This window comes from Poeciliopsis prolifica, unplaced genomic scaffold (assembly GCF_027474105.1).
Source record: "Poeciliopsis prolifica strain line A6 unplaced genomic scaffold, Auburn_PproV2 SCAFFOLD001, whole genome shotgun sequence".
NCBI classification, from domain to species: domain Eukaryota; kingdom Metazoa; phylum Chordata; class Actinopteri; order Cyprinodontiformes; family Poeciliidae; genus Poeciliopsis; species Poeciliopsis prolifica.
Genome location: NW_026562376.1, coordinates 4066632 through 4094032, shown reverse-complemented (window position 1 = coordinate 4094032; position 27401 = coordinate 4066632). Strand labels below are relative to the sequence as shown.

The window sequence follows — 27401 nt, the reverse complement described above, 5'->3', positions numbered from 1 at the left end:
CAGATAAATTGTGTTATTTTAGATAAATTAAGACTGTCTAAGGTTGAACAGCCTGATAAAAATAAAAAAATACTTTGGTTTATATTTTGCAGCAGTTTCTAGAGCTGCAAACAGAAACCAACTGGATTTTAAATGTTTTACAGTCTGAGCTTTTAATTAAGCTTTTCAACAGAATAAAAATGCCATAAAATGTTGTTAAAAAAAAGATTTATTGATGTTTTTAACAATGGATTATACAATAACAGCAACAAAGAGATGACTGCAGTTCAGACGTCTGAATTAAATACAAAAACCGGGTTACCTGATCCCGTCGCCGAACAGGTGAGAGACAGGCTCACCTGACAGGTGATGCAGGGAAAACTGCAGTTTTATTAAAACAAACTATTTACACCAACATAAAAACAGCCACAAACATGCCATGCTCTTCAAGCCACAATGACGGAGGAGAGCCGAGCGGGTCGGAACCGGATCCAGCTCCAGCTGCTGAACAGATGAGCTTATGAGAACTAGAATTATCTACAGCCTGATGCGACCTAAACCCACCTGCAGAGGGCGCTGTGAAGAGTAGGTTAGATATTTACAACCGGATGACGGTTAGAGACAGGTCAGCGTTATAATACAGACAGCCTGAAGCAGCTGCAGGGTTTCTGGACGTGTTGCTTTAATTTTTTCATCACACAGGCACAGTGGGCGGAGTCAGGCTGCGTGTGAGGATGAGGAGGCCGCAGCCTTCCTCCTGTCCGTGCATCGGGAGCGGGGAGACGGGGGAGAGGGACGAACCGCTTCACTGCCGCTTGCTCTTGATCCGCTCCAGACGCTTCTTCAGGTCGTCCAGGTTGGCGGTGGCGGGCGAGGCGGCGCGGGCTCGGGTCGGCGATCCGGAGCGCGCGTTGTGCTCCTGCTGGTACAGCTCCCGGGATTCCTTCAGCTGCGACAGCTTGCTGTGGAGCATGTCGGTGGACGAGGCCACGGACGGCTTGGAGGACAGCAGGGAGGAGATGGCCGGCCGCTGCGGAGGCTCGTCTTCGCTGCTGAGAGCCTGCGCCGTCAGAGGGGGGCGGTTACCCACGGCAACCGAGCAAAACGTAAAAATACATAAATTGATATTTCCAAGATTTTTTTTTCTTTAAAATTTCCACTTTTTCCAAACTCAAAGAAAATGCTATACAATAAATGGTTAATTTTCCATCTTGGAACCAGAACCAAGCGGAGGATGTTTGGACTCACCCGGGTCGTGTTTTCCAGGCCTTGTCTCTGCCGCAGGATCTTCAGCCTCTCGTAGTAAACGGCGGGTTTTAGCTCTTCGTTGCTGCTGCTGAGGCCGGACTCCACGTTGTGCTGAGGAATCACTGCAAACACACACAGCGACGTTAACACACACACACACACACACCAGGCTGGCAGATGTTCAAAACCCAGAAGAACCTGAGGAGCTCTGGATCCGAGGTTTTCCCTCCCGCTCCGACTCGATGACCCGCAGGCCTCGCTCCACGTAGCTCTGGAAGAACTGCGACGTGTTCCTGAGGAACGGCTCCAGGTCGGCGTCGGAGTACTTCTGCTTGTACTCGTAGAGCTCGGTCAGGCCCTGGCAGGGAAACGGTTTCCTCAGATTAACAACCAATCAACTCTGGAGTCAAAGGTCAATGAGGCGGCGGCAGAGCAGAGCCGGACCTCTTTAGTGTTCTCCTTGGAGCCGATCTTCTTGAAGATCTCGGACAGGATGTCGCTGACCTTCGCCTTGGACATGCGGTCGTCCTGCAGCACAGCAAAGTAAGACGTCCAGACAGAATCTAAAAGCCCAATTATCTCCAGAACCGGAGTTATGGACCAGTCAAATCATCGGTATTATGGATCGAAAACCACACAGTTAAAGATTACGTGTGAATAATTATCTTTGCAGCAGAAAGTAGCACATCTGAACTGATGATGCCATCCAGGAGCAGCTAGTGAGGAATATTTAATTTCCTTTTGAAATCAATAAGGAATTTTTGAATCAAATATCGTTTCTGCTGCCTGCAAACTGAGACAGTTATACAGAAACAGTCTTCAGTCAGAGGCCTATTCATATACACTGCAACTCTGACAGTTACTGGAGGTTCTTACTTGAGCGGCAGCTCTAAAGACCAGAGTAATGACATAATTTTGCTTCCCTTTGGGACAAATCAAATGTTTTTGAATTGAAGAAACTTTGCTGCCGGTTTCAGTTTGGATCCACGTTTCACATCTGGTTCCTTCCAGCTTTTTAACATCGTCTCACTGCTAAAACTAAATCTATTTTAGTCTCGTTTCTGGTGTAAATATCTTATTACAATTGAAACAACAAAACTTCCAAGGAACTTTTCACTAAGAAATAGATTGTTTGAAGTTGATAAGAAAAAAAACGCAGATTTGTTTTCACTTATACAATTGGAGAAATGTGTTTAGGACTTTTTAAATCAATATTCAGAAGTTAGTTAAACTAAACTCCCATGTCTCAAGTATTGACTTATTAATTGTTATTTTTAAACTCTATACCAGAGCATGACTTCACAAAATCTTCCAAGTTCCTCATTTAAAGTTATTTTTTCATGTAGGATTCCTTATAAAAAAGGAAAATTTAGCCTCTTAATATTTCTTTTATTATTATTGTCATATAACTGACTTTCTCGCAATAAAAATAAATAAATAAATTGTAGCATGGCCCTGACGTTTCATGGTAGAGTTGACTTAAAGTCCAAATAAATAAAAACTGTAGAACAAGATGGCTGCTCTGGGTGCTCTGACATCACTGACCTCTGGAATGCATTAAATAAAATCCAAAAATTAAATCTTCAAAAATCGATTCATCGGCCAGCTGTGTCACTAGGTATTTATTTTACATTTCATGCTAAATTCTTCATAACTTTAGTGAATCTTTTCCAAATCTGTGGGCCCCGAAGAACTTTCAGAAATGGAGGAAAACAGGAAGTAAAATCTGAGACCGGATCAGGCCTTCAGCTCCGACTGCCTCTGAAGTTTGTCGCTCACCGTCCCGTGGGCGCTCTTCTCGTTGCCGCGGTCGCTCTTCGTTCCCGATAGGTTTCCCGAGTGTTTGACGACTCGCCTCAGGTAGGCCTCCAACTCCGACTCGTTCCGATTTTCTATCATGGACAGGTGGTCCAGAATCTGCCCAGAAACACATCAAGAACGATCAAAACGACACCTGCGGGAATAACACGTCTGAGGTGTGTGACCTCTGGTTACCTTGACCCCGGTGAGCTTGCAGAGCGTGTGGCAGAGGGTCTTCAGGGTCCGGTGAGGAACATCCGTCTTCAGCTGCTTCAGCTTCTCTTTGGGGAAAACCTTCATGAAGTTGTGGACGTCCAGCAGGATCCGGTCCAGGTTCAGGCTGTTGATGTTCTCTGGCAGGAAGCGGATCATCCTCCACAGACACTGAAGAGGATAAACGGTTAGAGCGGAGCTGACTGACTGAGCTGGGACTGCAGCGGTACCGGCGCTCACCTTCATCACCAGTTCAGAGACTTTAAGAGACCCGGCGTTGGAGACCAGCGTGTCCTGAAGCAGAACCAGCAGAGCGCTGTGGGAACAGGAAGAAACGGGTCAAACTGGAGGTTTGCAACTCGCTGTAATGAGTTTGGACCTTTAGTGGCTCTTGATAACTTCGGCTAAACCCGACTGCAGTCGAGCCCTGGTATCACAAAGAGCTAAGTCCAAACACAAACTATACATCTATCCATCATGTTACCCTGAACAGGTTAGCAAAAGGTCTACACAAAACATTTTCATTATATTTTTGCACAAAATCACTTAGATAATGAGAGTTAAGCTATTTTATGGTTCCGTCACTTTGAAATCACGCCCTCAACTCAATGTTTACATTCCCACGTGAACAAACATGCACATTTACACAACCGCACATCTTTGATAAGCAGAAGTGGAGCCTCCTGAACAACAAACAAAGAGGTTTCTGGACGGCAAGTCACCAATAAAGCACTTGGGTTTTTTCCAGTGCACACAACAGTAAAACCAGCTGACCAAACATGCTGGAGCTCAGCTTGGTTGCTAGGTAATGTTGCAGCGCCTGTCGATTGTCACATTTAGTAGGTTTTTGAAATGGTTCATTTTCCAGACACCAAAAAACACAAACTTATTGCCAAAAAGAGCTGGGTGGTTTTTAGAAGCCGAATACACGCACAGAAAGAGAAAAAAAACGTAAAGGCTGCAGAGTTCTGACCTAGTCAGAGAGACGGATCCATTTCTACCGACCTGAATATGTTGGTCTGGTCCGAATGCTCCAGAACTCGGATCACCAGCAGGTTGACGGAGCGGATGACCTGCGTCCCGTCCTCCACGTCCTCCACTCGGCTGTCCAGCATCAGCGTGATCAGGCTGTGCATCAGGTCCTTCAGCACGCCAATCGACGCCTCGCGGGCCAGCGTCTCCATGGAGAACAGCTGAGGGGAGGAGAAGGGGGTTAGAGGTCGCCCGCGGGTCGCAGAGCCGTCGCTGCGTGCGCCCACTCACAGACATCATGTTTCCCATGATGCAGCTGTACAGTTTGATGAGGTCCTTCTTGTCCACGCGGTCGTCTGCGAGGTGCGTGCTGTTGATGAGGCGCAGCTGCATGATGGTGGCGATGAGCAGCTGGTCGATGTGACCCGACATGACATCGGCCTTGTCCTCCTGACGCAGAACCTCGTCAATCTGAGAGGAGAAGGTCATCAGGAAGGTCAAACTCATTTACTTTTTGGGTCACATCGAGATCATAAATGTCCTCAAAGGCATATCTTAATAAAATTAAGATATGAATAAATATTTGTCTCTGCATTCAGTGAATACTGCGCAGGACAAAATATTTTCCTAATAATAGTCAACATCTTTTAATTTTTTTGCACAAAATCATTCTTGGATTATGAGGTTTTAGTCTGATCTGTCCAGATTATTTTCAGCTCCTTTCAGAATGAGTCGCTTTAGGGTCTCTGTCACTTTAAATCCCGATAAGCTGCTGCTGGCCACGCCCCCAACTCAATGTTTACTCAGGTAAATAAAAATGGCAGCAAACAGATTCAGTACATCTTGAAGTTGAAACATTTACTACTAACACTTTTCCAGAATGTTTATTTATATAAAGGACTTTGTCACACTGATTTTTCCAGAAATATAAATTGTTTATATGGACTGCAAGTGATTATTTTAGTAATGGATTATTTTGATGTCTAAACCAGGTGAAAAATAAATCATTCTCAGATTTTAAATGTGACTGTTCAGATCTATATACAGTATTAGAAATACATTGGAAGATGCAAATCAACAAATAATCCAATTCATTTTTAAATAGGGAACAAACATTTTATTTCCTAAATGAAACAGGCTTCCTTCAATGAATCATTTGCAGCAAAAATAAAATCAAAAATACTTCCATCAATCATGTGAAAAATGTAACTATTTTTGGTCAACTTATCAATACAGTGTAGGGCTGATCAGCTGATTATTCTTTAATTAGTTATTTGGATAGCAAAATGTGGTAAATGAGAATTTTTTTTTGCACAGAATTTGAACCAGAAGCCAGTTGAGTTCTGCGTAGAAAATATTTACAGATAAAAGGTATTTTTATTTTTCACCTCAACTGCACACTATAAATTTTTTACCCTCTTAGCTTAATTACTGCTCTGTGTCCTTTAATTAATCGATTACTCCGTTAGTTTATCTTAATAATCATTTAATTGTCTCAGTCCTAGTGGTTTGTGTTTATTTTTCAGAATAAAAGCCTGAATTTCACCATGAAGTTTTCAAAGAGATGTGGAAGAAAGACGTGATGTAGAGCGGTGTGTGGAAGTGGACCGGACCTGAGCCAGCGCCTGGATGCTGGTGCCGATGTCGCCGCTCGCCACCTGAGAGATGACGAAGTTGATGGTGGAGGCCGTGCTGCTGTGAAGGTCGTCAAAGTGTGGAGAGATGGCGCGGATCCTTGGAGGGAAACACAGGAACGTTAAGGCCGTTTCTGGTTGCCGGAGTCAGACCGGTTCCGTTCGGGCACGGCGGTGCGTTTACTTCGGCTCTGGGATCATGACGGGCTCCAGCAGTTCATCCAGCTGGTGCTGGACCAGGTCCGGCAGCTCACACACGCTCCGCTGGTCCTGCTCTATCATGTCCAGGTCCAGCTGGAACTCCTTGGGGATGGAGGGATGGTCGCTGTGCGCGTTCTGCCGGGACTGACTGGACGGACAGGAGAGAAACCAGTCAGTTCTACTGGGTGGAGATCAGTGCTCCTAGCTCCAGTCTGGACTTCCATACCGAATCACCTCAGATATTTACGGTTCTGGCATCCAAGATGAACAGAGTTGGGTGATATTTGACATAAATGATCCCAAACTGTACGCAAATTTTAATTTGTTTCATGCAAACGTCAATTTATAAAAACACATTTGTTGAGGTAGAATAAAGTGTTTTTTTCTGCTGCATAAAAACAATAAAAACACTTTCTTCACTTCACATGAGTGAAAGTGATCAACAACCAGATGCTACTGTAAGCGGCAGGAGGAGGATGGCACCACATTTTTTAATGACTTGGAGGGAAAACAAACTTATTCATGTAATTTTAATTACAATTTTTATTCAGTAGAAACACTGTGATTGGTAAAGTGTTTTTTTGACATTAGTGGAATATCTGTGCATTTGTAATGACAGTGAAGCTGTAAGAGCATCAAAGCATGTCTCGCTTCCTAAAACTTTAAATTTCCTTTTCTGTAAATTTTACCCACTTCAAGTCTGAGTGGGAACTGTGAATTTTACACATTTTAAAAGTCACATTTAATGGTGAATTTAGTTGGAAAGGTCGTTGTTGATGCCGAGGTTGGGTCTTTCCGTCTGAACTGGAGCTTTGCAGCACTGACCTCACAAAACAACATGGCCGAGCCAATCACAGGACCACAGAGGGATCACGGATACAAGCAGCGGTGAAGCGCTTTCAAGATTATGGATAATCCATCAAAAATTTAAATTCAAATCTATTCAACATGATTCTGTCTTTTTTCTTTTTTGACAAAGTGACGTTGATCTGCAGCACCACGGATCATCATGAGCAGCGTTGGCTTGAGATGAACCATTTAATCCTTTTTGCTCATCTAAACACAGGAAGTGAAGGATAACCGTGATGAACAGAACCAGAGGGTGGAGGAGGAAATGGGACGTTAATGACGTCGTTTTGAACAAAGTTAAAGGGCAAAAACCCAAAAGAGCTTAAGGCATTAGAGGAAATTAAATGACTTCAGTTGTTTCCAGTCTTTATCTCAACTTTTAGAAAACAAATAGAGTAATTGATCTGCCAAGTCAGCAGCTGCTGCATGTGGTCTTTAACATCCGAGTCTGTTCTGGAGCAGCTCAGAGATTAGAGCAGGGGTGTCAAACTCCAGTCCTCAAGGGCCACAGGTACAAAACACTGGGATGAAATGGCTAAATTACCTCCTCCTTGTTCTCCAGATCCTTTGCTAATGATCTAATTATTCTATTCAGGTGTGGTGCAGCAGAGGCACATCTAAAAGTTGCAGGACACTGGCCCTCTAGGACTAGAGTTTGACACCTGTGGACTAGAGGGTACTTATGATTAAAGATCAAATAATAACTGTGATTTATACTTTGCCCTCTTCAGCAATAAATTTAAACAAGCAATATTTCAATGAAACAATGGACCCATCGGTCCTCAACTCAGCTGGACGCCAAGCAGCCGGTCTGATCCGATTCTCAGGTTCTCTCAAACAAACAGGCGAGTGAGGAAGAGGAGAAATGAGTGAAAGTGAGAGCTGAGTTAGTGTGGCGCTTCACCAGAACTCAAAGCCACGGCAGGTTTTTGGTTGTTATGCTGATTTATGACGAGCTTTAGGGTGAATTTACAATGACGACAGAAATCAGGAGGAGGAGGAGGAGGAGTTGTACTCACATCCTATACGTGCGATACATTATTCTGCTCCGGAAAGGAAGGCAGGCAGAGCAGATCACACAGGAAGAAAGATGAAGGGTTAGGAGACAGAAACGACCAGAGGCAGGCTGGTTTCACAGACTCACTGAACTGATGTGTGACTGTGAGAGCAACCCAGCATGCAGCGGCTCAAAAACCAGGATGAGGAGGATGAGGAGGAGGACAGATCAGAGGTTAGCAAACATTTAAACACAGACGGGTAAAAGAGGAACGGTCAGCATGCTGGTGAGAAAACAGTCGGAAAGGTCAGAAAGTCTCACACACACAAACATTTAAACAGACATCAGAGAGAAACACATGGAAATATCTATGAAGGATGTAACAAGAAAGCAGGCCCTTTCACTCTTACCATCATCTCTTAAATACTTTAATTTCTAGTTTTAGGTTGTAAAGACGAGAGATTGCAAAATAGAAAAAAAAATACAACTCTGGAAAAATGAGACCAATGCAACCCTCCTGGTTATTCCACCAAATATTGATTTCTGAACTTTTCCCGAGTTAAAACATTAGTATTGTTTCTAAATTAACATGACTATGTTTTCTTTGCTTTATTTGAGGTCTGGACGCTCTGCATCTTTTTCATTATTTTGGCAAAGTTTTTGTTTGGAATTTCAGAGACATGTTGTCAGTGGTTCATAGAGTAAAAACACACCTGAGAAAACCAGAAAAACTGATCATTTTAATTTCTCTTGATTTTTTTCAGAGCTGAACAATGTCAATAGTTCACCTCCAAGATAATGGACAGATTGATTTATTTCAGAAAACTTTTACTTTGCCTTGTTTTCCTCCAGATGAGTCCATATTGAAAACCTTCAATAATAATTTAAACACTATTGTTATATGAATGCATGATAAATATGAATAAAACTGCTGTGGTCCAGTTTCTACTGGTTCAAGGAATAATTCTGATAGATGTTGATAATTTTGTGGTCAGTTATTTTGAGCTGATTCATTTCAGTGTGACAGTTTGTAAAGCAGCTTAGACTTTATATTTTTGTTCATAACTGGAGCATGTTTTACTGGTTTCCAGTAAAAAGCGGGGACCTACTTGAGCTTTCCGGGGTCTTCTTGCGCTGGCTTGCGGAGGAAGGTAGCATTGGGGTTGGTCGGTTGTTCCCGCTGCGTCTTCTCGGCGGTGCTCTGCTTCGCCGGAGCCGCAGGCGTCTTCTTCGCCGATCGCTTGATTCGCTCCTCCAGCATGCTCATGTCTTTCTCTGACAGCTGGAAAAAACCCACACAAAATGAGTCTCTGGGTGATTTTATGGAGAGAATTTACAGCTCTAAACTTTGTTGGGTTTTTGACTCTTACGTTTCCGATGAGTTTGTAGACCTGGTCTCCGCAGACGTTGTAGACGGCCACCACCGTGTTCAGGGCAGCGTTTCGGACGGACGTGTCCCTGTCTCCGATGTGGACGGCGATCTCCTTCAGGGATTTGGCCGGAGTCGGCTGGCACACGTTCATCCCGTAGCCCTCGATCAGACAACCCAACTCCTCCAAACACTCTGAGGAAACCAAAATATTCAGCATGAAGGAGCAAACATAACTAAAGGTTGGCTGATCTGTGCTCCATGTTTACGTCAAGGCGATTTAATATTTGGAAAAGCTCTACTTGGACTACCCTACCAGCTCTCTGCTTGGAGTTCTTGGACTTGGTTCCCTCCATGAGGAAAGGGAAGAGCTTGGAAGCAGGATAAACTTTGCACAGCATGCCGAGGATGACCCGGACATCTTTACGAACCACATCCTTCGACTCTCCGACCTGAAGAAAAACAATGAGCATCTCACTCTAAATGACAAGCTGAGCCGTTAACGGCAACCACAACCATAAAAACTAAAAACAAGCAAAAATATAATCAGAATGCGATGGACTGGCGACCCGTCTAGGGTGACCCCACCTCTCACCTGAAATGTCCCGACCCCACGAAGAAAAAGGGCGTAAAAAAATGGATGGATGGATCAGAATATCAGAGGAAAACTCATATCGCAAAGGACTGTGGAGCGCAACAATTGTCTGCTAATATATTCCAGGTGTCATGAACTTTACATTTTCATGCTAATATTTACCCTGTTCATTAAACCCCTGACTGATGGTGTGTGTGTGTGTACCTTCAGTATGAGGTAAGGGACGAAGGAGTTTGCTTCATACTCCGTCAGGTGATAGTTTTCCCTGTTCAGCATAGTGAACAGCAGCTTCAGATACTCCAGCACCTTCATCAGGATGGTGGTGTTGGTTTCAAAGAAGCGGAGCGTGATCCACTTGAGGATCAGGTCCAGGCAGCTGATGGTCGCTTCGCTCTCGCTGTTCAGCCTCTGTCAGCCAGAGACACAGACCATCGGTTAGAAACAGAACCCGGTGGTCAGAACCCGGTTCACAGCAGCCGCGGCTCTGGCACCCTCCTACCTCGATCATGACCCCGATGGCCTTCACTTGTCGCTGAAAGTCGAAGTGAAACAACTCGTCCAGCAGCCACTTGGCGAAACAGGCGGCCATCTGAGTTTTCAGCTGCTCCACGTATTCGTCCCGAGGGGTGATGAAGTTCCACTTCAGAATCTGGAGCCCAGAGGTTCAGCATTAGATCGTCACTGATTTCAGTCAGACCACCTGGTGAGGCTAACCTGAGTATCAAGCTAGCAATGCTAACATGCAGCCAAGTTACCCAGAATTCCAAACTCCTGACTCGAGCTAAACGTGCTACCCTAAACTTTCTGGTTCAGAAAGTTAACAGATTTTGGTGGCAACTACTTAATTTTGCTCACTCTTGAGGTTTGTGGTCAGTACTTTTAGGAGTACTTTTACTAGACTGTACTCATTACTTTTTAGTAATTTTATTATACAGTATCACCATTACTACTCGAGTAAAATTTCTGGATTTTCTACCCACTGGATGAAGAACAAACGTGTTTTAAGCAAAACGTTTTAAATACCATCTCAAAAGGAAAACTAAAATATAATCACAGAACGAGTAAAAAACCACAGAAAAAGAATTTAAAATGATTTTCTCTCCATTGCCAGAGATACTGAAAACAGATTTAAGATGTAATATTTGATATTTATGATAAATGTTGCAATAATGATAGGAAACACAGTTTATGAGTAATTTATCCATCAACTGGAAAAATATATATTTAAAGGTTTTCTTAATTACTTTAACAACATCCGTCATCCAGGCATGGAAAGCCTGATGGCACCATAAGCCATGTTTGAGATATGCATATCATGTTAATCCTACTAATGCAAATTAATATTTTCACTAAGGTTAGGTCATTTTAGTCCTGTAAACACTCAAATGGTTGGATTTAAACTATTTACAAAGTCTCACTTGATCCTGTTTTGTAATTTATATGAAAAGAAGTTTTGCTTCATAAAAACATCGGTAAATTACAAAAAACATCAGCAGTTGTAGATACCTTCAGCTGCTTCTCCTCCTTGATCCTCTGCTCCTTGGCGTTGGGGACCAAGATGAAGATCGGCCCAGACTTATCCTCATCATCCTTCGGGCCTTTAGTGGCCGGTTTCTTACCAGCTGGACCCTGATTGACACAAACAGACAGAAGCAGTGAGCGAACAGAGGCGGGAAGTTTTCTAAAACAAAGTTTTAATGAGAACTGGACAGAAAAGTGAGGGAAAGAAGAAACCAGAGCTACCAGGAGAGTTATGATGGAGAGATTTCTGTGCAGGTTAACAGAGACATTAATACTAGGAAGCCGTCACACGAGGTGTGTCATTTCCACAGCTGAGTGAACGCTCTGAGGCTGCGTTAGTGACTGGAGATGCAGAGTTAGACTGAGAGAAGCCAGGCGGAGGTTAACTATCTGCCAAGCTGACAGCATTCAGGAAAGAGAGGGACGATCCAGACGTCCGCATTCAACTACCTGTTGGCCGCCAGCAGCAGCAGCAGCCTTCCCTTTGACGGGCGGCTTTTTGCTACCATTACACTCCTTCTCCTTGGAGGGAGGGGGAGCTTCCTCCGTGGGAGAGGGGGGCTGGGTGAGTGAAAATAAATAAAAACATCACAAAACAAACTTCATGGAGGGGACGCGACCAAAACAAACAACATGAGGGGAGGAGGGCAAAAAAACAAAAGACTAAATATTCAAAACTAACAAGACTAATTAATGAAAAGGACTGAAGAGACTCTGTTCTTTTATCAAATAAATAAGTGAGAAAAAAAGTTTCATTAATCGGATGATTACTTAAAACAGTAATTTATCTCATCTGGAATTAATCCATTACTGAAATAATCATCAACTAATTTAGTAATTGATCAATCATTAATTGGAATAACTCAAAAACAGCCAGTTTGTTGAAATATTCAACTGAAATCAAGCTAAAACTTTACAAAAATAAATACATTTGGAATAGGAGACTCAAGAAAAGAAACACTTGACTTCAGGGTAGAGAACATAAACAGATTAAAAATTCACTCTGTTCATATTTTGTACAAAAAACAAAAACGCTCCTCCAATTAAGCATCTTTTTCTAATTATAAGTTAATGGGGAGAAAAACAAACCCTCCATTAAACTGATGTTGAGCAGAAGGAGCTAAACTTTTCACATGTTATTTGAAGTATTTTCAGCTGCATCCTTTGCTACAAATGATCAAACATCCACTGAAAAAAAAATGCTATTTTTTCATTTCAGACAACAAATACAAATTTTTTTTATCCAAAAAAGGAATAGATTTGTTAATTTTAATGTATTTGTGACACAGAAAATAAGCTTATGTAGTTAATTGAAAAATCTGCAGAATGTGGCTTTTTAAAAATCTCATTAATCAATTATTAACATAATTAGCTGCAGCCCTGATCCAAACAGATGTACCTTCTTGGCAGCTCCTCCTCCTCTGACTTTCTTAGCTTCCGGTTTATCAGTGAAATCCTCGCTGGCCCTGGAAGCTGCACGTACAACAACCAAACATCTGAATTATCTACATTTAGTTTAAGTTTGGTTTGTCACAAATTATCCTTGAATGTCTGAGCTCACCTGAAGGAGCTCTGCTTTGCTCTGCAGAATCTTTTCCTCCCGTTTTGGCCGGCGCCACAGGTTTAGCCGGCATCACTGTTCTGGCCTTTTCCAACATGGCTACCACCTGATCCTTAGAGGCAGGCTGAGGAGAGATGAACAAACCAAGTTGGAAACAAAAGTCTCAATCAAACACGGACCACCTCGCTGACAGCTCTGTACTTTGAGTTTTCCTGTGGCTTTGTTCATCTTGTCGTAGCCCAGGTGCATCATGAAGGTGGGCAGGGCGTCCTGGGCTTTCTTCCTCACGTCGGCGTTCCGGTCCTCCAGGCAGGCAAACAGCTGCGGGATGCACAGCATCAGGTCCCCGGGAACCGACCTCAGGGTCGGCAGCTTCTCTGCCAGCCAGCCAAGAACCTGAGGATGAAGAGCAGGTTAGAGTCGGATCTTCATCATCCCCACTGTGAAGAGGAGCAGCGGCGGAGTCAGAGCACCTCCTGACGCAGGAAAGGATTCTCCCTCTTCAGCTCCTCGGACAGGTCCTCTCCCTCCAGCCAGTCCTTCATCCCAGTCTGCTCCACCCAGGCCTGCAGGGTTGCCAGGGCAGCCGTCCTCAGGTTCACCTGCAGAGGGAAAAATGTAACTCAGACCAATTATAAGTGCTGACGGTCTGTCATGGAGATTCTGTTTAAACTGTTGGAGCTGAGGTGGAATACCTTGCTGTCTCCCAGAACAGTGATAACAGGGAACCCCAGAGCTTTCACATGCTGCTTGAGTCCAGGCCCCATAGCTGTAGCCAGCTGCTGCAGAATACTCAGGGTCTGTTGGACCTGCACACCACAAACAGGACGGTCATCATTACGGTCACAAGGTTTAACCCAGAGGCCAAACTCAGAACAGTCCAGGTTACCAGGATCTTGTTGGAGTCGCTGAGTCGCCCTTTCAGCGCCAGAGGAAGCTCCCCGATGCTGGCCGTGATGAATTTGGCCTCAGAGATGATGGCCGCAGCCTCATCCAGACCCTCCTTCCTGATCTTCCAGTTCTTGTCTCCAATTTTAGACACCAGGTCGGATGTGATCTTATCACTTTGAAAATTAATTGGAACAAAGAAGAAGAAAAAAAGGCCTTTAGCAAAATTCATGAGCTTAGCTGCTCCTGAAAATAATTCTGTAGATCTCAAACAATAAAAGTGGTTCCTGACTGAAGTATTGTTCACACACTAATAATATTCAAGAACAAACATTGTATTACCATTTCTAAAGATTGCTACCATCATTAAAATACTATTTTAACCTTGTTCATTTTTTAAAGGAAGCATTTTTAATTTTAAGTTACAAAAAAACAACAAAAAAAACTTTAGGTTTAATGCAAGAAATAAAATCTAATATTAAAAGTAAAGATTTCTGAACTATTTTAGGAACAAAACAAAAAAGTTTCAATCAGACCTCCCATCGTTTCTTGAACCAGCAAAATTATGTCAAGGCATGCTTTTCAGAAACAAACATGATTTAATCGATTCTGATTTAAAGAAAAATCTGAGGGGCTACAGCACAGTTCACAGCAGATACACATTAGGAAATAAAAACAGTGAAACAAGACAGCAACTGCAGCTGTTTGTGAGCATAAAGTTCATCAGGTAGAAAATATTCCTGTTTTTTGTAGCATTTGTCTTCTTGTGTCAAATTTGTGCCAATCTGATACCTTGAGTTTGTTGCAATAACTTGTGTTTGCCATCTATTCTAGAGACATTGGTTTAATGATTATGCTGCTCAGAACTGGAGCAGAAATACATTTTTAGCTGCTGTATGTGTCAAACCATCATCCCCACTGTGATTACAGGTGGCAGAAAAAGTCATTTCTGTTTTTTTTTGTCATGTTATCAAGTTTCTGCTCTTTTTGCACATTTCTAGTCTAACTTTGTTATCTTAGTTTTCCCACCCATTTCATTATGGAGTTGCAGAACGTACCTGATATCAGTCCGGGGCAGCAGGTCCATGATGTCCTGCCCCGCTCCTCCATCTTCATCCTGCTCCGCTGCCTCGTCTCCATCTTCCTCCGCCGCCGTCTTCTTGGTGGATCTGATCGGAGCTGGAGGCGACTGACCCTGCATCTGTGAGGGAGAGAACAGTTTCTATCATTGCTGTTCAGACTGCGGCAGAGCGGAGAGAAAACCCGAGTCTCCTGCGTGGTTCTGATCGGGGTTCGGGTCACGTCTGACGGTCCGTTACCTTCTCGAACTCGGCATCTATCTGTGCGAGGAGAGCCGGCTTCTCGTCTTCGAAGAACATGCGCAGCGGCTGGCCCATGTACAGGTACATGATTCCCAGCAGGGTGATGGCTGCTGTCCGCACGGCGGGGTTCGATGCGCCCAGAGCCGTCTTCACGTTGTTGATGAAGCCTTTCACATTGATGCTGCAGAGCAGGAACGAAAGGGTTAATATTACTCCATCACAATAACGTCTCAGCTTTTAAATCACTTTCTTTCATTACAGGGATTACGTTTTGTCAAGTTACTTTAACATTTTACATGTGTAGTTTTAAAATTAATTTCACAGCATTTCAGAAGGGCTGCAATTAAACAATGGCCAATTGATTATTCTGGTGATTAATTGGATTAAAAAATGGGCACATTCTACAAATTTTTTATTTAAGCCTTTCATGTACATTAAAATTCATGAAAAAGATGCATTTACTTCATCTGGAAAGATTTAACTAGGAACGTTGTTGCCTCTGAGGAAAACCTACCCAGCAAATCCAAACTCCTTCATGGCGTTCGCCAGCCAGTTGAGCGTCTCCGCCTGGTTTTTGGGGTTTTTCTGTGCAAACGCCAAGGAGACGACCTGACGTGCAAACAAACCGTGTTAGAATCGCACAGTCAGTCCTGTTGGCTTGGCTGACGTTCACCGGGTTCACCTGCTCTGCTGTCCACGGCAACGAGCACGTTTCTCCGATCGCCGTCAGAGCCGACTTGGCGTTCCCGCCGCACTTCACGTCTCCGATTTTATCCACCAGACCGTCTAAAACCACGGAGGCCGACGTCTTTGAGAACTGTCCTCTCTGAGCCACAAGAGCCACGATGTGCAGCTTCATCTGCATCACCTGCAGGAGGTCACAGCGTTAGAAACTGAAAACAGACACCGAGGTTCAGCTGCGTGGGGTGGATTTAGTTTGAACTTTAATGAAAACTCAAGTTAAAATGTTTAACCTTGTTCGGTTTCATGATGGCATCGCTCCCAGGAATAATATTACAATTTAGTAACAGTTTATTTAAAAAGGTCAAGAGTGGCTTCATGGAATGGATCAGTTAATAATTGTCCATCTTTTTATTCATCAACAAACCATTGAGCTTATTCTGCAAATTATCAGTCAAACTCAGAATATAAAATCAATAAACAGAAAGATTCATGTCTCCAACAAAGAAAAGGATTTAATTTACCCTCAAACACGTATGAGGATCTAACGCCTCATTTTTTTGTTCTGCAGTTGAACCAACCTGACTGAAGAGGATCAAAACGTTATTTAAATGTCATTTCTTTAGGTTAGTCCACCGCTGAACGCAAGACTGACATTTCAGTTAAAATTTCTCAATGTAAAGTGGGACATTTTTAAAATAACTAAATATAGTTTTTTCATGTAAACATGCCTTAATATCCCTAATCCAACAGCAGCATTCATGACTTAAAAACAAAATAAAATTAATAAATGTTTTAGTGCTTGAGAGCCAAGAAGGGTTAAAAAAAAAAAAGTAAAAATATGTAGTTGCATCAAACTACATACTATATATTTTTTAATATTCCTGATATGATTTACTGAAACATTTAACTAGATTCCAATTACTTTCAAAAACATGCCAATTGTTCAGACAGATGAGTTTACAAGCGCAATGCCCTTCTCTCTCTGTTTCTTAGTCAGCCGTGATAAATCCTGCTCTTCCCTTTCGTCGTCGTCAACAGCACAGAAAAAGATCTGGGCGTGCCGTCTCCCAGAGACTCGGCGTTCAGGGACCAGAATGCCACTGAGCTTTAGCCTGTTGGATTCCAGCAGCGAACCTGAAAGTTTGTCTCCTTCCAACCCGGTTTCTTGGCCAGCATCCGGACCAACGCCTGGCACGGCATCACCGCCTTGTCCATGGTCTCCACAGCCTGCAGACAGGAATCCAAGATAAATCTTCTGCTCAGCTGTACAGACTGGTGGCTGCTGGAAGTTACAGGTTTCAGAGTAAACTGGGAGACTTTACCCTCTGGAAATCCTCCATACTGGCCAGCCTCTCTTTCCAGTTGCCCGAGCCCAGCTGCTGCAGACAGGAAGCAGGAAGTACTGCTGCTGCCAGCTCCTCGCACGCTTCAGGCTGGAAATAGCAGCAAACAGTTAGAAATTAAAACTTAGCAATGCCATCTAACCTGATCTCCATTAAAAAGAGCTTAATGAAGATTTAAGAATTTTATAATATTCTTAGACTGAAAGCTGAAACAGCAATTAATCCAAAAACATTGAAAAAGGTGAATTTATTGCAACAAAGTTACAAGGATTAAACTTTATATTAAACAGAAACTCAATTTCAGATTCCCTTCATTTTATTTACTTAAAAACAACCTTCCTGGTTATTACATTTGACTAATAATATGTGAATCATTGATCAATACATTTTGATAATTGATGGTGGTATTAGACAAAATGCTATGGTTATTGTTTGTCTCATAATCAGTTACTGTTTGGTGTTTAGTGACATAAAGAAAATAATTCCTTGTTGCTGAATTGTGCTCTACAAATGAACGTCTCAGTTTTAACCTCATCCTCCTCTCCAGATTTATGTCGTCGTTGTTTCTGTCCCTCCAGACCCAGGAAATAAAAATTTGCTCTGATTTTACTGCTTTTGAACTTACAGATATTTCAGCTTCTATGATTTCTTTGCTGTCTGATGTCTTCTTGGCTTTCCCTCCAGCTGCTGATGCTGGCTTCCCTTTTTTAGCTGGACCAGCTGACGGCTGCAAAAAACAAAACGTTTAGCAACTCTGGATCATTAACGGGAACCGTTTGGGTTTCGTTCTGTGCATACCTTGCTGGATGATGCGGTTTGGCTCTTCTTCGGCGGTGCCGAGGATTTGGGAGGGGCTTCGGCTGCAGGAGGAGCTTTAGCTGCAGGTTTCTTGTCACCTGCTCCTGATCCTCCTCCAGCTGCTCCTTTTTTACCTCCAGGAAGCTCCACTTTGTCAGCACACTCCTTGATCTGTTAGAGAAACACAGAAAGTCAGAGATCGATAGCATGAGGGCCTGAGGACGATTCTCTGGTTCTAAACTTCACCTTATCGAGTTTGAGTTTGTCCAAGTCGGAAAGGAAAGGGTTCACAGCCTTTTCCCCAACGACCTTCATGGCCGTTCCCAGAGCTTCGAAGGCCGCGTCACGAACCTCAGGGGCCGAGTCGTTCACTTGCTGTGGATGACAAAGCAGGACATGATCAGTTCTTACGATGACCAACAGTCACGTCTTCAGTTTGCTGATGTATTGGAGGACAAACCTTGATGAGGGCGGCGCAGAACGGCTTCAGAACGCTTTTCGGCAGTGTGGCCTGCGTGCAATGTCGGAAAGATCGGGCCAGAAACAGAGACGCCTGCTGCTTAATGGACGGGTTCTTGTTGTCCATCACACCCAGGATGTCCTCCGAAAGGTTCTGCAGAGTCGTCTGGGGAAGAAAAAATTTAAAATATCAGTCATCTCAGCACTACTGGAACACATTAGGAGCTGCAGCATCAGCTGAATGTTTGGTGGATAACAGTCAGTAAGCAGGAAGTGGATTCAAAGAAAGTTAGTAAAAAAAAAAATTCAAATTAAATCAATCCAGAGAGATAACGCTTCGTCATGTCTGCCAGACAAGAAGCTCAGTGATGGCAAAGCTAAAAAAAAAAAAAAAAAAATCATGATGCAGAAAATAAAAAAAAAAGAACCTCCTGATTCACCATTTTGTACTTTAGAAAATATACAATTACATTTTATGATGAGGACGTCTATGCTATGTTTAAAGTCATAAGCTAGATTAAAGTAAGGTTACCATGGTAACTGCTCACACAATAAATGTTTTCAGTAAAAAACAAATAAAATATTTATGCTGCTGCCACAGAACCTAAACTGTTCTGCAATCAATAAGACAAAAATGAATGATCACAAATAAAAAATACATTTAGCAGTTTTTCCTTACATATTGTAGACTGTAAACTAAATACTAAAAAATAAAAAATAAAAATGCCTACTGTACTCACAGTGAGGAAGATGGCATCAATAGCCTCCTGCAGGGACTGGACAACCTGCAGCTTCTTCTCCTTAAACTTCTCCAGGATAGTTGGAACCACCTGTAAAAAAAAATTTTAAATAAGTAAATCTGTGAGGGAAGCCGTTTGATTCATGGGTCTCAGTCTTCTTACATACCTCAATTTAAAGTAAAAGAATCCGGAGAATTTGAGGGAAGAACGTCTAATAAACCAGAAGATAAGATTCCCTTACTTGTCCTGCATACGTCCCAAACTTCTTCCTGAGACCAGAGGCCAGTCCAGCCAGGCATTTGGCCGCCATGGAAACCAGCATCACGTTGGCGTCTTTCCCCACAACCTGCAGCAGAGAAACCAGATCAGCTCCAACTCAACTCCTATTGGCCAATACGAGAGTCAGCCAGACTGAACGGCCTTCTCTCCTCAGACAGCTGGCAAGTCTTTACAGTGCAGTTCAAATATCAGCCAACGAAATGCTTTAAAAAAGTAATTCTGAACAGTATCTGAAGATCTGTTTTTGTAGGACTTGAGAAACATTAGATTAACGTAATATTTGCACCTTCTTCAGCGCGCGGACCAGGTCTCCGTAGTCGCCGTTCTCCAATTTGGGGTTCTTGATCAGAGCTTCAACAGCTTCAAGAGCTTCTTTCCTCTCCTGCCACTTTTTAGCTTCCTGCAGAAATAAAAGCCCAGGATTTTTATTCTCACAGCGTTTGCAGATTATTAATACAAACTGCATCGTTAGAAATGTTTACGAGTGGAACCAAGCTGCTTTCTGTGATTTTAATGTTGTCATATGTGAAGCTTGGTTATTCTAGCAGCTGCTACTCGTCACTTCTACTGAAAACAGTGTTGCCAGTTTGGGTAGTTTCCCCCAAACTGGGCTTCTTTTGAACATGTTGGACTGGATGTTAAAATTTAGACTTGCTTTTCACAGCATTTAGCAGGTTTTTACAATGTATTTATAGAAAATTCCTTCAAAATCATTTTTCTGGGTGACAGAAAACAAAAAGAAAAGAAAACTTGAGCATTTTAATAAAATACCAATTTACTGCCAATTTAATTTTAAGTGTTTAGAATTTATCAAATGGGACGTCGACAATAATTATTGTTAAAATCTGTCCATTAAAACATTTTGGTCACTTTGGCTTGATCTCTTCTTTATGTGCATTTGTCTTTGCAGATGGGCATGTCTGACTGTAAGCTGGTGGCAACACTGTTCACTATGTCAATTATTCTGCTGTCTTTACTTTGTGCCTCACTGTAAAGCATAAATAAACTTGATAATCATTGATCAATCAAGAGCCATTATGAAATGGTCATGAGTTTCAGCAAAGGCTGAGATTTGGACTATTTTATTGGGTTTTTTGGACTTATGTCATGTTTGGATCAGAAAAGCCCCAATCAGATTTGACAAGCCTGACTGAAACTGTTGCAAAGGTAAAAAAAAATATATAGATATACATGTACCTGGAAGAAAACTACACAGAGGTTTAAAAGTGTTTTGAAAAACTCACAATTTTGTCATAGAAGTCTTTGGGCATCTTTGACAGAATCTCCACAGGTTCCAGCAGATCGTACGGATCCACAGCTGCTGCAGCTTCTTCCTCTTCATCTCCTGGGAGACGAGCAGAGGAGTCTGTGACTGCCCAGTACCAAAGAGAAAACAATAAAACGGGTCAGAGATGAGCCAGGCTTACCATCAGACTGGTCTCCTCCTTGAGCTTGTTGCTGTTCGAACTTTGCTTTCAGGTCCTGCTGAGAGCGCAGGAACCGGGTCTGCTTGGGAGGAGAAAGGGGCAGCTTCACCCACTCCTCCTCCAGCTCTTTGAGCTGCAGAGAGAAAACAAGCAAACACTCATCTAGACTTCAGCAGGGCTCCGTTTGTACTCTGTGTGAAGCTGATCAGGTCCCACCTGGACAGAGTTGATGTTCTGCAGCGGCGGCCTCAGAGCGTCTCTGATCCACTTGTAGATTTCCACAGCAAGCAACTTAGACTCATCCCTCACCGCCTTCTCTCTGGACTCAAACTGTTTGGGTAAAACTTTCACTACTGGCTTTAGGGTCACTATTTTTGATCCAAACTCACTGGGGGAGGCAATGAAGAGAACAAAGACCAAATCAGAGTATTTCTCAGTTAAACAACTTCTCTTTGTTGGTGCTTTTCAGGTGGAAGTCAGTGCAGAACCTGACATCTTGGTGTTGTGCAAAGACCCTTCTTTGCCATTTTACCCCAAAACCAACTTTTAGTTTAGTGTACCAATAACTCAGGAGTGGTTTCTATTGCTTTTTGTGAGGACCTCACAAAAAGCTGCTGTGGTCGTGAAAATCCCTCAAAGTTGCAAATCCATTTTATAAAAGCAGCAAATCACATGCGGGGATCCGCAAAGCTCCATTCTGGGACCTTTTCTATTTAATATCTACATGCTCCCACTAGCTCAGATTATAACAAAACTCTAAGAATTTGTTTTACAGGAAACTGTGAAAAAAATAATTGATTTGGTGCAAATTAAAACATTGATAACAGAAAATAATGGCGCAGCCACCGACCTCAGAGCCTTCCTGAGCGTCTCGATGCACGCTACCACTATCTTGGGGTTCTTGTTGTCCAGTCCTTTGAGCAGCTCATCCTGAACCACCTCGCCCTTCTCTATCTCGATGTACATCAGGCAGATGTCCATGCCCAGCTCTTTGGCTCGCGCCTTCGGCTGGTTGAACACCTTGGCGACGACGCCCGACACCACCTCGCCCGTCGTCCTGCAGCACAGAGACGGAGCAAACATTCCTGGACTATGACCAGTGAACCACCTCCATTATTTAAAGACCTGCTATAAAAATAACACCAAATGTTAAACTCCTGCTGTGAACAGAACTTACTTGCTAGCCACATGAGCATTCTCAATAAAGGCCAAGGCAGCTTCCAGGCCTTTGAGCTGAGCCACCGCATTCGAGTCTGTGACAAACTTCTTGATTAGTCCCAGGTACTTCCCCCACTCCGGACTCTTTTCATCCTCTATCTTCTGGAACAACTTCAGAGCTTCTTCATAACCATTCAGTCTGGCTTTCCACACCTGAATGAGGTGGAGGCAAAAGATAATTCACAGCAAACAAGCAAAACGTTTTATCACCACTTTTGGGAATCTTACATGTCTAGATAACCAAGAACAGCGTCTCTGGTATCCAAACAGGCTCATTTCAACCCAACTTGCATGAATTAACTTGACTGCACTGATGCCATTTCTTTTCCAGGCTCATTTATCTGTTTATCTGTTGAGCCAATCAAAATCAGCTTTACTGATCAAGATTGTGTGCAAAAATAAGAAATTTGACTTTGGTTTCAAGCTCTCGAAGCACACAGACTAAATAAACAAACTATAAAAGGAATACAATCAGCATAAAGGAACAACATGTACACTCATTTACAGACATTTTAATTTTAAGAGCTTGTGGCAGCTGGTTTTAGCAAATGGTGCCAATCTGAAGGTAAAAGTCTACGGTCCAGGATGTGTGGGGTCTGCAGAGATTTTAGCAAAAACATTCTCGCTCACATTTAACATTAAAAAGTCACCGAATCAAAAATGTCAAGAGAAAAGTGACTGGTTAAAAAGCAGCATGACAAGGTTGCTCATTTTCATGGCTCAGAAAAAAATATCAGAGGACTTTCCTTTATCCGATTAAAAACAAAACAACGTCAACCATAAGGGAAAAAAAACTATTTGGAAATATTTGGGATATCATGCAGTCATTTGATCACAGAGCAGAAACTGCCAATTAATTTGCTGAAGTTATTTCCATTATAGCCTCAAGTCTAAAAAGATAAAACACTTTAAGCTCTTTTACTTTTCTACACAGTAGTGGAGACAATAGTTAAAAAATGCCAAATATAAACTCCTGCTTTAGATATTTTAAACTTTAAAAGCTAACTGTTTACATTATAGCTGACCAGAGGTAGATTGTTCTTGTTTGTTTAGATTTACCAAACAATATTAGGACCGATGTCTGAAGCCATGGATTAGAGGTTACACTAAGACTGTATTAGTCTAATCCTAAATGTAAAGCCTCATCAGGATCCAAAAACCAGAGTAAGCAAATCTAAAGGAAGCTAATCATGACAGAGAGACTGAAGCCGAATCCCTGATGTCTGCAGGATGAGGCTTAGGTTGGTTTTTAAGCCCATCTGATCTGATCCCGATAGTTTGACCTGGTCCTAAAACCTGTCTGCAGCTCATTTTCAGATTTCGTCGCTTTCCTCGAGTCTCCATCTGCAGTCAATAGACAAAACTATTGTTTTTTTTAATACAGCTACCAACTATGAATTGAAACTTAGAATTGAAACTTGACCAAGTTTCAATACACAAATTTTTTACAAAAATAGATGCTTAATTATTGCTGAAATGATAGAAATATGGCAATGTGCCTGTTAATCCACTTTCACTGCATTGTTCTGCAGAGTCCAAAACAGATATGAAACACATCAACACTTGTGAGCATAAGTCTATGTTTATAAACATAAAATTTGGTAACATTTTATCATGTTTGGCTGTGAAGACATAAAAGGCACAATCTGTGTCATAATACCAAAAGAAAAGCATCTTTTGTCTGAGGCTGGCAGAAAAAGGAGTAATCAACGTTTAAGAAATTAAAAATTAAATCAGACTGAAATCCAACCACCTCTAACTGAGGACAGTCGGCCAGTTGCTTACCTTATGTTCACATTTCTGGTCGATGGGAAGCTTCATCCACTCACTATCGTCCCCCATGGCTACTGGTCGGGGGCTGGGATTCCCCTAGAGTTACTTAGCTGAAAACAAGAGATTAAAATAGTAGCATCATACATTTAAGCTCTAATCATTTTATCAGCCTTTCTGGTGAGGCAGAGCACTTTGGATTTTCTTTCTAGAGTGAAGTATTTCTTACTCCATCCACCCATTTTCTAACACCCTTGACCCTAGTGGGGTCGGGAGGTGCTGGTGCCCATCTCCAGCTAATGTTCCGGGCAAGAGGCGGGGTCACCCTGGACAGGTCACCAGTCTGTCGCAGAGTATTTCTTACTCCTCACACCAAATGTACTCAAGTGTGGAACATTTATGTTTAGGAACAGCATGATTGATTTCAAATTTAATGAAACACAAACAGAGAACATTCAAACAACAACAGAGGGAGGCTGAAAAAAACTGATCAGGCCAAAGACTGTAAGTTAGATCAAATTAAAGTTCAAAAAGTTATAGTCAGAGGAAAAAGTAGTGAAGACCCAGGGAAAAAATGCTGAAAGATAGTTCTACTTTTGTTCAATTAGAGTCCATAAAGTGCAGCGACGCTCTCAAGCCACTTAGTGGTTCAAAGCACATTAAAGAAATAGCTGGAGGCTCATGTTTCACATTGATGCAAACTAGTTGGGCAAACGGAATGAAAATGCCTTGAGCTCAGAGTCCATTGTACAGGAAACACAAACATGTTAAACTGACAAAACTAGAAACCTTGTGTAAGGAATTCCTGCTACTTTTCTCCAACCAGAGTAGCCGGAGAACCACGAAGCTTCAGTTAGCTTCTGATTCAAGAAATGGCTAAAGAGGAAGTTCATCTATTCTTTCAAATTCTGAACAATTTTTATCTGTTTTATCTTAAAAGCCACAATTAAGCCTGTAACAATAATCAATAAGTCTTTTGACTGCTCAATTGGCAACTCAATTTCAATTGGCATGTTTTATCATACATCTTTTTCCCCTCTTTCTACCAAAAACTGGATGATAAAAATATTCAGTTTGGTGCTTTAGTCTCAACTTGTCATTTTTTAAGTACAGTTTTGTTTACAAAGTCTTTAAAATTAACTTTATCATTTCAGTTGTTTTGTTGATTTAATTTGGATATTTAAAATGTCTTCCAGTTAGTGTTAAATGTACACTAGATTACTCCACATTAATAGCAGAATACATAAAACCTAATTTCTGATGCCTTTATCGGTTTTACAAAAGTTTAATAAAAGGCCAACTTAGTGACTTTTCTGGTCCAGCTCAGAAACTGCAACACTCAGACTCTTCAAACCCAGACTACTCTAATGGCAAAATAGCCTCATTATAGTGCATATTAACATATTATTCACAAATAACACTTTAATTGTGAATAATATGTTAATTTCCCCTTGTGAGCAACAAATTATGCTTGTATTTAATAAGTTTCACAAATGTGATTCAATGATCCTGTTCATGGTGTAAAATAATACAAGTCTAAAAATGGTCAAAGTAGTGAAGGATGCAGTGGAATCAGAAGTTACAATTATAAGTCAACTCCAGCCTCATGAGAGAATCCACGAAAATTAGATTTACAATGTTAAAGAAAACTAAAACAGATATTGCAACAATAAAATCCTTCAGTGCATCCCTTCAGCATGCAGTCAGGTGATGCAGAGGCCTGTTCATTTCAGTCAGGTGTGGCATCGAGGGAAACGCCTACAACTTGTAGGACAGGTAGTCATGGGGATCATAGTACATCCACAAACATCTCATTATTAATTCAGACAAACAGCAACAGTAAAAGCGCATAAACGCAAGACAGAAAACAGCATAAGTAATACCACGGATAATGTTATATTAATGAACACTAAACGATGGTCAAGGTAGAGAAGAACTAAAACAGTCAGATTTAAATTAGGGTGGATCCAGAAATGTCCAAACTTGATGTTTACTCTCATTTGGTTCAGCGTCATTGAATTGTAAATTAATTCATTCAAATCCCCAAGCAAAGCTAACCCAGAAACATGGCTGCACCCGAAAACCCACTGGGTTTAACCAAACAGCAGCCCCGTCAGAGGCTAGTTACCCGTGACCCGAGTTAAAAAACAAACAATATACTCAAGCTGAGAAAATGTTAGAATATTACCGAACCGTTTAATTTGAACCAGCACAATGATAACTAGCTACCTTAGCAACAGCCGTTGCTCCGTTACTTACCCCGGAGGTTCTGGTTTAAATCGCCTCACCAGTAGCATCCATCATATTAATTCAATATAGACAATGTGACTCTACTAATGCTTTGTACAGAATGAAAAAATATCATGTGCAGAAAGTATTCCCAATGAGAGCCTGCTCATGGCTCTTAACGTCCACTAGCTGCCTGGAAACGGCTAGGAGCTAACCGTCCATCCGCGCCAACACAGCCAGGCCGAACAACGCAGTTCTCCGCCACAGCAGCTCAAACACACCGACACATACAAAATGGACTGCGAGTCGACGTGGAGGATTAAACTGACATGAAAAGAATACCTGTTGACGTCTCTGTAGGACAATAAGACGTAGGTAACCCAGTGATATGGGCACTATAATGAGATCACCCTAGTGAAGTCTGGCCGAGTCTTAAAGCCTCAGCTGCATGTACGTCCCAAACAACTTCCGCTAAAAGTAAAAGTCAACGACTCTTGCCTCTATTAAACAAGCTGATATATTCGTAATATTGAATAATATATACATATAAAAGACACAATAACACACTATAAATATTGTTTGCACATTTGTTTTGTATCTGTTTGGACTCTTTGGGTCACATATGAGTTACTGACTCTTATTTTGTATAGTCACATCCGGTAACGTCTCTGATATACATGTGTAACTTGATGCATCTTTTTCAAAAGAGTCCAAGGGCGGAGAGACAGAGGAGGGCGGAGACCGGGGGCTTCGTTCTGTCTGCATCCGTTTCTTACGTTAAACCAGATAGTGAGCTCTGTCAAACACAGTCAAACATATCTGGAAATCCCAGTGAAAGCGGATTTTTAACCTCACAGTTTCATTTTTTCTGTCATTTGCAATATCCCAAATAGGTTTCCTTGTTTGTCTTCAGCCGTCGCAAATGATTGGCTAGATTTGAACGAGACTCCGCCCCCATGATGTCAAAATAATTTGCTGATTTGATGGAAGCGATGTAGGTCATAATTTGCAGCAATTCTATTGGACTTTCTGCGACAACACCCGCCTCATAGGAATATCGATTGGTTTACTATTGGTTACTTCATATTGACGGGGAACACACCCGTGTTTTTGACTGGGTAATTCGAAATTCTATTCTTCAAGTACAATTAAATTGTTTTTTTAAATTAAAAACTGTTTGATAACAAACTTCATAACAACAGAAAAGTACAATTATATTTCAGACTAGCAGTCTTAAATAAAACTGAAAAATCAGCTGTTTTTTTAATAAAAAGAAGAGTAAAATAAGTTTCAATCAGATTAATG

General features: G+C 42.0%; 1 protein-coding gene across 5 annotated transcripts; it reads right to left on the bottom strand.

Moving 5' to 3' along the window:
- Positions 1-190: 190 nt before the first annotated feature.
- ckap5 (cytoskeleton associated protein 5) lies at positions 191-26553 on the bottom strand. 5 transcript variants are annotated; one of them, XM_055029354.1, is made up of 45 exons: positions 26426-26553; positions 23883-23980; positions 22057-22250; positions 21730-21936; positions 21096-21267; positions 20880-21012; positions 20697-20797; positions 19739-19852; positions 19415-19519; positions 19174-19263; positions 18435-18599; positions 18221-18349; positions 17975-18145; positions 17802-17903; positions 17156-17266; positions 16968-17060; positions 15832-16017; positions 15664-15758; positions 15147-15330; positions 14886-15028; positions 13829-14003; positions 13635-13748; positions 13413-13541; positions 13141-13335; positions 12940-13063; positions 12778-12851; positions 11829-11939; positions 11364-11486; positions 10357-10506; positions 10062-10265; positions 9579-9714; positions 9264-9457; positions 9003-9175; positions 7916-7939; positions 6031-6195; positions 5826-5946; positions 4504-4683; positions 4246-4433; positions 3481-3556; positions 3223-3411; positions 3007-3144; positions 1672-1755; positions 1426-1585; positions 1228-1349; positions 191-1039 (listed from the first exon to the last, which is right to left on the bottom strand). In XM_055029354.1, exons 2-45 carry the CDS (start codon positions 23937-23939, stop codon positions 785-787), a joined length of 6156 nt encoding a protein of 2051 aa, XP_054885329.1. In that variant the 5' UTR covers positions 23940-23980; positions 26426-26553; the 3' UTR covers positions 191-784. The 5 variants fall into 5 exon arrangements, with proteins under 5 accessions (XP_054885329.1, XP_054885320.1, XP_054885337.1 ...); XM_055029345.1 differs by having other exon boundaries at positions 26439-26553; XM_055029362.1 differs by lacking the exon at positions 26426-26553 and adding an exon at positions 26127-26327.
- Between the last annotated feature and the right edge of the window lie 848 nt (positions 26554-27401).